This window comes from Halictus rubicundus, chromosome 9 (assembly GCF_050948215.1).
Source record: "Halictus rubicundus isolate RS-2024b chromosome 9, iyHalRubi1_principal, whole genome shotgun sequence".
NCBI classification, from domain to species: domain Eukaryota; kingdom Metazoa; phylum Arthropoda; class Insecta; order Hymenoptera; family Halictidae; genus Halictus; species Halictus rubicundus.
Window position 1 is genome coordinate 8,953,756 of NC_135157.1, and position 12,640 is coordinate 8,966,395.

The 12,640-nt window shown below is 36.2% G+C and overlaps 2 protein-coding genes across 2 annotated transcripts in view; one reads left to right on the plus strand and one right to left on the minus strand.

Moving 5' to 3' along the window:
• Positions 1–778, plus strand: Rpb10 (DNA-directed RNA polymerases I, II, and III subunit Rpb10). Its single transcript, XM_076794112.1, has 2 exons — positions 1–153; positions 418–778. The coding sequence occupies exons 1-2, from the start codon at positions 59–61 to the stop codon at positions 524–526; spliced, it is 204 nt and encodes a 67-aa protein (XP_076650227.1). The 5' UTR covers positions 1–58; the 3' UTR covers positions 527–778.
• Path (solute carrier family 36 member pathetic) overlaps positions 761–12,640 on the minus strand; it is a 19,669-nt gene continuing 7,789 nt past the window's right edge. The window contains exons 2-10 of the mRNA XM_076794096.1: positions 5,526–5,568; positions 5,348–5,430; positions 4,874–4,972; positions 3,878–4,028; positions 3,666–3,787; positions 3,134–3,498; positions 2,559–2,742; positions 2,301–2,467; positions 761–2,157 (exon numbers count right to left, since the gene is read on the minus strand). Of these exons, the coding sequence (XP_076650211.1) occupies positions 1,916–2,157; positions 2,301–2,467; positions 2,559–2,742; positions 3,134–3,498; positions 3,666–3,787; positions 3,878–4,028; positions 4,874–4,972; positions 5,348–5,430; positions 5,526–5,528 (1,416 nt within the window). The 5' untranslated portion in view covers positions 5,529–5,568 and the 3' untranslated portion in view covers positions 761–1,915. The remainder of the gene's footprint in view (positions 2,158–2,300; positions 2,468–2,558; positions 2,743–3,133; positions 3,499–3,665; positions 3,788–3,877; positions 4,029–4,873; positions 4,973–5,347; positions 5,431–5,525; positions 5,569–12,640) is intronic.

Here is a 12,640-nt window from a genome sequence, read left to right on the forward strand (position 1 = left end):
ATATCCCCCTAGTGGCAAAAGAAAGAAGTTCAGCCACAATTTAAATGAATTTGCAACCATGATCATACCGGTGCGTTGTTTTACTTGTGGAAAAGTAATTGGCAACAAATGGGAAGCTTATCTTGGCTTGCTGCAAGCAGAATACACGGAAGGGTAATTATTATTTATAAATCAACATGTAAATAATTAGTAGTGTATCATTCATGATCTGCTCATGTATCAATGATAACCTAACCTTACTTTCTTGGATTTCATAGAACTTTCGAGCGAAATGAATCTATAGTAGCTAAAATTTTTAGCCATATCATAGTTGTATCTTTGTTAATCAGTTTTTGGAAACAACCACTACAGTAATAGCATCTTTATTAAGAAATTGTATATTATTTTCATGTAATTGTATCTGTTTGTTTATTGCAGAGACGCACTTGATGCACTAGGATTGAAGAGGTACTGTTGCCGCAGAATGCTCCTTGGACACGTCGATTTGATCGAGAAACTATTGAATTATGCGCCATTGGAAAAATAAACAATATTTTTAGTATTAACTCCCAAACTTGATCTTGTACATTAATGCACATGTTGTAACATAATTGTATAAATTAGTTAAACAAGATGACGATGGACAATGAGAACGGAGCATATGGATTCGTGTATGTTGCACACTTAACTTTAGGATGTAAGCAGTTAAATATTTCTATTTTGTGAACTATGATGGCACTCCTCGAATTGTATATATAAGCAGGAAAAATAAAATACACAATTTGTAATGTAAAATGTATTTTATAATTGTATTTGTTGCATTCTCATCTTTTTACCATGAATATGTAAAAATTTTCAACAGTTGTATAAAAAGATGATTAGTTCACAAAAGTCTCCAAGCAAAACACATTGCTCCTAAAGAACATTCTGTTTTTTCATTTGTGAATTCTGTATTCACAGTAAATGCAACATAGAAGAGTGAAAACATTTTATACACTGTATGCCTATCACATGTACTAGTCATGGAACAGGGACTGTACACTTAAGATTCCTATACATGAAATGTTTTCGTTTTACAAACGTTTTACAGATTTCAATGCTATTTCCTAACAAACCAATGATTTATGTCACTGAATTATAAAATGTTATACTTCGAGATATGATTAGGTTTGATTCAAATAACAGACATCGCATACACGTACGTTTTTAACAACTTGAAATTAAGTTGAGAATTCATTAATATGAAAATGTAAATTTCCATTTTTCAAAGATTATTCTTACAAAATCTGTTAAAAAAAACATATTTATAAATATCGATTCGCTATCATAGGAATTAAAATACTATCTGTTAAAATCGAATGAATTATAAATAATACAAATTTGAATCTTTCGTGTTTCTTTTTAAATATTATATGGTTCACTGTTACGTTGTGTTTATAACTCGAATACTGCCAATGGTTCTCAGTCTGTATATGCCTCGTATCAAATGAAAATTACAAAAGTGACATTACTAGCGCTTAGAAATGCATCACCTAACTCCTTGTATACTCATCATACTTTCATATAACCCTTCGATGACATAATTTCAGAAATTTGTGCGTGGAGGCATACTTCGAATCATTGTAGACCGATCGTCGGCGCTTCGTAGCTCTCTTCCTTGCACAGCAACCGAACTAATCTTTTTAACAGTTTTTCATTGTATCTTACTAGGGCACTCACTTATAGGCACGTGAGTAGCAAGTAAATTTCTGATAAGACTTCTCATTGCCGAAGTGGTTCTGCAAAATAAGTTATTGCAAATGATACGCCATCATTCGTGATTGTCTACTTAAAAAGTATCAGAAATTTATTTCCTACGAATCTTGTAAGTGGCTTCCAAACAATTACTGACTTGGAACATTTTGGAATATGTACACATCTATTAGGACACCCACTTTTAACTGTATAAATTCACGATTTCTATCAACGCGCTACGAGATCCGAACACTAAAGCCATGAAACCGATGATGCAGATAACTACGTTCTTCAAGGCCACCCAATTTCCTGGACCGAAACCAACGTCCCAGTACGTTACAGTTTCGATGAACACGGGGATCAGCAGTCCCAGTATGGAAAAGCAAAATGCACCGATCAGCCCAATAAATGGTCCGATAGTCGGCACGATCACAGCCAGTAGAACTGTAACATAATGCAATTTACTTAATCACCACCGCCAACACCATGCTGAACTCCTTCAATTAAATCAACTAATTTTTCAGGTTCCATTTTCATATAAGCTAATCAATACGTATCTTAATACGTATAGTATTAATTATAAGTACCTGCTCCCGCAACCATAACTGTTCTCAAAACATAATTAGCCAGAACTGGTTTCTTCTGGAACCTGTCTTTAATACCATTCCACGCGATATCAAGGCACACGTAAAACTGAAGACCAAACGTGCAATACACAGCTAGGGCTATTAAGATCTTTACAATCTGAGCTGGTCTGGAAATGAATACATTAATTAGCAAATTTATTCGAGACTAATTTTTTGTAAATCTTGGTATTGCTTTTTTTTGTATAGATTACAACTTACATTTCTTCCGTTGGCAAGTTCAGTGTAATGCTGTCTAAAGTGTTGTCCTGGTATCTCGCGTAGCCCAAGAATCCCAGTAGAATGTATATAAGTGTAACCCCGGACATTCCCTTGTTGAGAACACCACAGATCCCAACGAAATGCTGCGGTGTTTTCATGTTGTTCTCCAGTGGCATCACAACACCTGGAATAACATTCATTCAGGCGCGTTCTTTTGTTTAAAATTAAACTGCGGATTTTTAGACATTTTCTGCATTGCACTCGAAGCTATTTTAGTATCAAAACCAAAATAGTTCTCCAATCTAAAATATTTACATTCTAAATGATTTTTTTCATTTTATACTTTCTACTAGGAAGAGGCTTCCAGTGAACAACATTTTTCCGTTGTTCTAATCTTTATAAAACAAAGATCCGCAGTCTGTGATTGTACAAGGTGTGCAATAATTGACGGTACAACAAGAAAGGTATTACTGCACAAGAAAATAAAATATTATCATTTGATTGTTATTGCACCTTTCCTGGTTGTGCCATAAGTTATAGGACACCGTTATTATTAAACGTAGCATTCAATGTACCTATCGCTTCCATAGCAAACACAGTGATACTGAAGAACTGCGGGAACCCAGCTATAGGCGCGATTAGGGGTACCGACGTCAAAGGTTCAAGATCCCATACTAAGTAATAAAACGTAATTCCTAAACCTGTTCCCATGAATATATTAGCTATCATGGAAACAGGCGCGAGGTACTTCAGGTTTGGTATCCAACTGAGCAGTATCATGGGGATCAGCAGACAGGCTGTCGTTAGTCTTAAACTAAACTCGCCAGGGCCAACGTCTGCATAGTGCTCGATGATTTGATTGAAGTTCGCAGCAACTATTACTGTGTACACACTGCAGGTGCCAAAGTACGTTGCAAATAAACTAATTTGAATTAGATACCTGCGGAAAGAGAACCACAGAGTGTTATGTAATCATATTTATGATGATAACGTTGCATAACGATGCATTTGCTCTTGCTAGGAGTAGTTGAGTGATTTGTGTTTTAATGGCAAGAACTAATGAACGTTACCAGCGCGTCCTCTGTGTAGACAAGCCTCACGACTTACCTAATTGGTTTGGAAAACCTTCTTCCCCATTCTGGTCCCGTGGAAAATGCTACTTCCGCCACGTCCGCGAAGCTCATTTCCGTTCGCCGCGTTTTGTGATACAGGACGTGTGCGCATTTTATCTGAAATATAATCGATTTCATTTACAATCATCATTCGCAATGATACAAAATCCGTAGCCTAGCCAATGTTAACTGCAAATTTTTGTTTACCAAAATGTACGCGCAGTGTGTGCAAACAAATGCGACCAGGATCGTAGCGAAAACACCGACAAGGAGACCAGCATGCTTGAAAGCAATCGGCATAGATAGGATACCAGTGCCGAGTGAGGCCTTCAATAAATGCGTTAATGTGTCGCAGTCCCTGGATAAAAAAAAAAACAAGACAACGTTATTATAATTGACGGTCATCTGTCAGAACTTATATGACAAATATGAATATCGTTGTTTGTTACGCGAAAACCCCACAGCTTTTTCAAGTGTAATGTGAACGACAGGATAAAGAAGACTTTGAACCCCTGTTTAATACACATTACTTTACAAATTCTTATACTAATTGCTTGCAGCATGTTGAACAACAGATACGGATAGTTTATAACGTACATAATAAGATAACGTATATGCATCATCTCGGTTGCCAGTGGAGAGTATAAACAATTTTAATTGCTGATAATCAGACTGCGAATTTTATGACAAAAATTAGATGGAAGGACAGTGGACAGTTTCCAACTTGTTAATATTGTTAGGAGAAAAAAATAGGTTTCTGTTTAAAAATCTTCAGGTTACTGACAATATAGAATAGTTACTAGAATATGCAGTGCATTACGTTGTTAATTATATTTTAATTTACACATTCGTCACTAGCTAATAATAATTGATTAAAATTCTAATTTTCTAAAGAATTGTAGATCTTAGGAACGTCTTTTATTGTGAGTAAAAAAATGTAGATTCGACGCAAGTAAAATTAAAATTTGAGAAAGGTCAGGACAGTTCAGGGATACCTTCTTGCCAAAGTAGGGGTGGTGAAAATTAAATACATATAGAAATGGTCGGGGCACTGTGCTCAGAAGCAAAGGCTAATTATGCCAGCAATATTAACATAGAATACCCGAGACTTGCCAACATCTTTTTAACCCTCGCTCTACGTCCGATGGACTATATTATTATAATCTTTGTTCATCAATCAATGTTTCGTGACTGGACACTCACGTTGTTGGGTTATCAATTCTTCGTTCAGTGAACGGATCAAACGTTTTGCCGTCTCCTTGCCCGGTCTCCAGATCTCGTGAAGCTACTTGTACTTTGTATCTGCAAAGAACAGAAAAAACTTACGATAATGGAACACATGCTGTGTTATTATTAACGATGAAAAACTATACGAAAGATATTATAATTTAACCTGTTAATTGTTGAGGACGGGGTAAACCATCATTTATTTCCATCTGTGACCGGCAATTGTGTATCATTGACTTTTGAATTTAATTCGGTCATGTGGAAAAATTTGATTTGCACGTATCGTACAGTAAAAATAAATGACATTAATCATTTTAACGGTCGCTCAAAATGTTAACAGGCTACAGAGGTGTGATTTTGCTTTATCGCGCTGATACGAGGTCAAAAATAAATTTGAACTTCAAGTGCTTCTTAAATTGATCTTGCTGGGATAACGTTGATAAGGCTTACTTGGATGATAATACGCCATCTTTTAAGTTGGACCCATCCTGAGGCAGGAAAGTGTCCATCTCCGTCGGTGGTTTATTATTCTCCTGCGATAAAAACAATAATATTGAATTATCATTACATGTTTATTGACCACTACTCGCTCACGAATGATTATGTAAGTTTTTCTTTCTATACGTACCATTTTGGTGCTTGTGTAGTGCTCTGCAGTTGAGATGAATTATCTGTAATCACAAGGATGACAATTATAATATTATATTTTTTTGTGAATACGATAAAGATAATTCTTAAAGGCAATTACAGTTTACTGACTAATTATTGAATATCTCACGGAACAATAAAATTATTGATAATAATAATCTTCGGGGTTTTCTGGCGAGACAAACAATATTGGTTACTTAATGAGATTAAATAAAAACGCAGAGACTTTTCGTTTTAATTGGCTCTACGTGATTATCGTCGACACACTGATTTTACCGAGGCAAATTAGATAACAGTCGCTTTTGCCAATCAATTACTATTATCGTTGATCTATCTGAAGTGTCTGGGCCGTAGGATGACCGATTGGCAGAAATTAGGTCTATAAATAAATGAGAAAAAATGGACGGGATGTCGTGGTGTAACTTAATCATCGAGATATCGTCTATTTTTATGTAGAATATTATTCATTTAAAAAAATTAAATTCGAAATCCCTCATGCTCAAATTCTTGATCTCAAAAATATATTTTATCAATCTTTATAATTTCCTTTATCAACTAAAAGGAAATAAAATAAAATTAATAAAGTTAAATTTTTCTTCTCAGCCAAAAGGAAATGATAAATTGAATAATTTGTGCATGTGTTTTCAATTTTTTAAATTTTCTTCCCGAACCAAGATTTAAAGAAAACGTTTAACACAATGCAAAAATTGTTATACTACGTTCAGAAGGTAGATTAAAGTTTCGATTCTGTGCTCGATTTCGCGTGACAATCGCGGATTAATTTGCATAGACTGCAACCAAATCCCATTCAGAATTCATTATGCAAAGAAACATCAATTTTAAGACATTTACGACCTTGCAAACGAAGTCTTTCGGTGCATAAATAATGCAGGCGGAAATAGCAAACAGTAGTGGCAGATAGAACCAGGAAAATTAACATAATTGTGCAAATGATGTTCCGTTAATAAGTGTTTGCACAACGGTGTAAAAACTTGGAGACACTGTGCATGTCAAAAAAATCGATTCCATAACACAATTTCTCAATAATAATCCCAAAAGAAACTATAATAGATGAGATTACTTCTCCAATTTTTTGGTCTACTATTAAAATTGTTATTACCATTGAAAAATTTACTAAACAAATCTTAAAAATCCCAAATGCTTCAATTAATAAATTCAATATTAAATGCAACTTATCAGTTTCACAAATCCCGTTTTTCACAAGATACAACATTTTTATTTCTCAATGAAAGAAATTGAATTAAAATAGACTCTATGAATGGGCGAGTCTAGAGCGAAACGTACAATTTTCTTATCCTTCCCCTCATCATATCTTTATTTATATGTCAACTCAAACACCAAACGATCATGCCAGATATGATTAACCGGTGGCGCTTAACTTAATCTACAGATTATAGTAGCGGAAGTATGGTCTAAGTAAGCTAAGTGTTTCGTAATTCAAGAAGTTCTGTGTAACAGTACAACGCATCGTATGAATTAACGTATCATTTGATTAGCGTGATTAGATGTCTACTGTCTGGCTCTCGATGATGACAAATCTTGTTTCTTAACTGAAAACTTTCCAGTACAAGTTATCTTCGAGATGGCAACAATGGTTACGCCCACGTGAGGTCGAAGAGTACGAAATTTAAATTTCAATGTCCTCTGTAATACCATTGCAAATGACGATCATAAATTACAATAAAGAAAACCTGTTCGGCCCGAAAAACGTCCCGAGTTGAACGATGACGGTAGCAGTAGATAATCAGTAGGCAACATTTTTTGTAGTTGCGAAAACTGGAGTGAAATAAAAATGTCTTTTCCTCTCGAATTTAAAAAAATTTGAAGTGCATTGATACTAAATTCTTTCAATTTCATTCACTCATTTCTGTTATAAATGCATAGAATTGTAGTGCATCTGTACATACAAAAGTTTAATAATCACTAGCAGGAAATGATTTCGTAATGATGTTTATTATTTATTTATTATCTATATATTTTCAAGTAAAATAAATGCTTGAGCAAAATTAGCAAAAAGAAAGTTGCTACTGTTCTCGATTAGTGACGTATATTTTGTGCTAATAGCAAGGTTTGATAAATTCCGAAATTAATCGTAGGATTGTTATTGTAAAATAAAGTCTAGTGTGTGAACACGCTGTCGCGATTAGTTCGACAATTTGTTCTCGATTCTTTCAAAGAATCGCGACCCCAACCTTTGAGTAGTTGCGTAAAGACATCATTGTGCGCTTCCTGTTTGAAAAACTCGCTAGACTAAACATACTGTGTGATCTGTATGATAGTAACGGTTTTGTTAATACTGCAGGAGCGCGTAATCGGTGACGCAAACGCTTTTATAAAAATGATAGAGGTCACCATAGAAGCGCAAGTGCTGGGACAAATAAAATGGAACCTTGAAGGTAGGTATCCATTTGGTCCGTTTTAAATAAATAAAAATAGATTTTCTTTTTGAATATGTTTAACAGTTAGAAAATAACACAACAGTATGTTTAAATTCTTCCAATCCATATTTAAATTCGTCTGATCATCACGAAGATGAATTAGGTGAGATGTTTTTTTTTGTTTTAGGCGAATTAGTAACTCCGAAGCGAATATTACAAAACAGGTGTCCTGAAGCATGTTTCTGTCGACATGATAATAACATCTTTTAGGAGACCATAGTCGTAACTGATGGAAGATTCTTTGTTCGCCAATGCAATGTTACACACGCTCGTCTCGTTCTTGGCAGACAAAGAGGATTATTGTTAACTCTAATCGACGCCTCTTTCATGAGACAAACGTGTAATTAATGACCAACGAGCAAGCTGTTTTTTAAATATTCCTTCTAACATACTTTGCCGCCAATAAATACCGCCTTTGATCCTCCATGCCACTATTTCGATCGATCACTGATATATCCGAACATATTGTTTTAATCTACCTGCTTCACCGACTTTCCGCAGTTATAATTAGCAGGTATATGAATTCCAATGAGTCATCGCGATGTCTTACACGTGTCGAATGGCAGTTGGTTAAACTTAGAAACGCATTTTGGTCCAGTTTCCAATTAACTTATTAGCTCGACTACTTCGGGGACACAAATACTCGCGAAAAGTGCCGCTCTGCATTTGCTGCAAAGTGCATAATTTTAAAATAGGACGTATTCTACGAATTCATCATGTATATGTACAGGAGGCGTTGGCAAGCCCAAATCTAAGCTCGTGATTCACTTTTTCCATTAAAAATGAATTTCCTAGGATTAATATCACTGATTGACTGAAATTGCAATGGCTTCGAAAATGAACATCTATGTACTAGGGTAAGGGACCCAATTACTGTGTCTATATTAATTACCTGTATTAAATACCTATTTTTAGAGCACAGTGGATATTAAAAAAGAGATATTCAATTTTTTCATTAAAATCAGTTAATAATATATTATACATCTCTTTCTTTAATATTTATTACGCTTTAAAAATGAGTATAATTAATATAGGCACAGTAATTGGCACCCCCACAGTATGTAATTGGATCCCTTACCCTACTTCATCAATTTTCTCTGCATTTCAGTTTGTGGAGTTGGTCGATTTGGCAAATGCTCGCGTTAACAGTTTGGGATATAGTTTATTCTATTGTAGAATTGCACTCTGATGCAACCAAATGCACGAGATTTGAAGGAGGATTCTATTCGACGAAATAAAAATTTTCGAACAGAAGAAAATTTCAGCGCAGATTGAATGCAAATTGAAGTGCTCGTTCGCGTAAGGGTTGTCGGTGTGAACGTAGTGGTTCCGCGGGAAGTGCACTCGCAGGAAGAAAACGGGACGGTGATCGAAGAAAAAAAGTGTGACCGTTAGTGTGGCTCTCATCGATCATTTCTGACGTAACTGCGGACATTGTCCTCAAAAATATAGAACGGTTGGCAATCACACGGATACACACGGTACATATATGTAATGAACGCGCGTGCCAAGCCTAAAAATAAACGACCGTGCGATGCTCCGCGCGTTATCTCGGATTATCAGCTTTCCGCGGCTATGCTGATGGACGATGCTTTCTATGCTTCATTCGGACAGCATGCCCACCTATCAAAATAATTTTAAATTCAAATCCACCACTCCCGTTGTTTATGTTGACATTACTCCGCACGACAAGACGCACGGAAAGAAATTTTAGAATTGTGTCTTTTTAATAAAAAAAAAACAGTGTTAGATTCCTTGGTAATTAAGATGCTAAATCACAATTGAACGTATACTAGTGATTATTACCTTTGGTCTATATATAGATCCCGGCGGTTTTAGATAAGAAGCCAATCAAGTATCCGCCAGTCACGGATAATTAAGCGTGCTAATTAAATCGGTAAAATTTGCTTTGTAACTCAAGTACATGTCGCGACGAAAAGTTTACGAACTGCATTGTACATTTCGATCTCTGCTATTGGTCACACCTGAACTCACACCCGGTTGCAATGGACGATTTATATCATCATTTGTATCGTTAGGTACTTGTTGAAACGAGCGAGCGGACTCCACGTGCTCGTTTCACGGCGAAGGAAACGCGGGAAACTGGTATAGCAACTTTGCATTCGCATCGGGACATCTGAGTAAATTATAAATTGCCTGTTTAGATCGCTGTTCGTGCCTCAATAATTATATGTCGTAATAACATTGATCGCAAATAAGATATGTATATTATGACTAACGCGTGTTATGAATTAATGAATTAATTTTCCCTGCTATTATTTTTTTTTTAATGCAGCGTATCTGCTAAATGAAATATGTTAAAAAATCTCAATGACATCCTGAGTAATTCACAATGACTTCTCTCGATTCGATGCGTCTTACGCGTACTTGACAGCTTAACTTGCATCACAAGGTAATCGGCGTGACATTGCAAAAACATCCTGTATTTACCACTTATTTTAAGTATGTACCTGGAAGCGATCGAGAATTTGTTAGGAAACGCCTCAACAGGCGCCATGTTCAATAATTCAGTGTGGCGATCATACAAGTTGCACAATGGATAATCGAATTTATACTAATTATTATTCTTTGCAGATGGAGTGCAATACATTGTTGCAATCATCGATGACTTCTTAGAACTGCACAGCTCGGTCGAACAAAGTTGCCAGTGCACAACAGCGAACATTTTCTTTCACTATTTCACATTACTTGTATACATTATTGCTCCAATATGCATAAAATCTGCATTTTAGTTAGGTGCAACATCTTTGTAGTTTAATTTAATCAACACAGCCATTTTCATAAATACTTAATGATAGTGTTACTCACAGATAGCTCGATTACCTAGCATTGACATTTTTAAAAATTCCTCACCCATGAAGGAATAAAACCGTGAACTTAAAAAATCTGGGCAGTTAAAAAGAGTGAAAAATCTCTGTAAAGGTTAATAACGCTGTTGCGATCACAGAGGCGGTTCGAACGTGTAATTAAATGTTGCGAGCGATCACGAGCAATCATGCCTGCACCTTGGAAGTGGTGGTCCCTGAAGTCATTTGAAGTAACTTTTTCTTTCACGAGAATGGCACAGTGACACACACTTCGAAGCTGCAAGTGAATTTACGGCTGAATAAGCGAGTCTTAATTCAATCAATTTCTGCACCTTCTCTTGTTCACAACTTGACCACGGGGCGACACCAACGCTACCAACGAGCCGGTGATTGGTCCGTATTTTCCGCGAATAACTCATTAACAAAGCCGAGACGGACATTTTCGCAAAGGTGAAAAGTTACTTTAGATGACCCCTGGTACCGCTTCTTTCAAAGAGATCCAACATTTTTAGGTCTGTACACACGTCGTGCGACATATAAGGAGCGGAGGTGTGTGTCTGGTAACCCGGAACGTGTCATTAAATATGATAGAGCTCAATTGTTGTTGTTTCAATACGACGCGACATGATGCCGAGCGGAAAGGCAAGATGAAAGAGCTGAGGTGGTAATTTATTGGCATTCAAGCACGTTTGAAAAACGAGTTTGTCACCGACGCGGTCTACCTGCAGACACGTGGTGTTTCAAGTGGCATTTGATAGGTCTCTTGCTAGTTACATCACAAGACGTGGAGCCGCAATTCTGTATTTTTTCCGTTCTGGAAACGACAACTATGTTAATACACCTTAGCTCTCCTTAAAGGGCCAACTCCCCCCTCGCTCGCTCCCTTTACGCCTTTTCTCCACGGGCTTATCAATAACACAAAGCGGAAATCATTGGTACAACTCGAATTTGGTTCAAGTGTCAGATTTGTTTCCATATTTTGGTCCTCCAGTGTGAAAGCACCTTTAGAGTACATGCATTCTTGTACTCCTGTACATTTTAAAAATCGTATGAAAATTATTTAGAGTAGAAATCGAATGATCTTTTATACTGTACGTAAGTATCTCGTGATTATGGTTCAACGACACACATTTCCATGGAACGGCAAGATTTAATTGGTCGTTAACACCGGCATTACACAGGAAAGAGGATTGGTAATTGAAAGAAAGATTCATTGGTTCACGAATCGTTATTTTCGCCCACTGTGAATTAGAGAACACGAGCGATCACAGAGACCGCGCGGACGATTCTTGTAATTTCACATTACAATTAATTAATCTTTAATCTATCCTCGTTAGAGCGACAATTACCGGGTCGAGTGTTACGTTAAAAATTAGGTCGTTCAACTTTCATAGTTAACCTTTCCCTAACTACGGTCAACTTTGTGTCTGCTCATTACCATCTAATTTCGGAGAAAGACTGAAAAATTTCGTCAAAATTTTACAATTGCTGACAAATAAACAATTACTATTAGTGTTTCTACTATTCTGAATTTCACCTACTCATTATTGTCATAAAATCCGCAGTTGAGGTACGAGGCCATAATCGACGAGTTCGCATAACAGAGGCTCGGTTAAGGGTTCGTATAAACGAGGTTCTACCGTATCTTATTTTCGTCCAAATTTTCCAGTTGAAAATCGTCGCAGAATGGAAAATAACTTTAGTCTAACTCGATTTTGCATACATTTACAAACAAGATAACACTACCTACCATACTCGACACGAGAGAGTTCAACTATCGCGCGTGATACTTAGCACGATAATTTCGG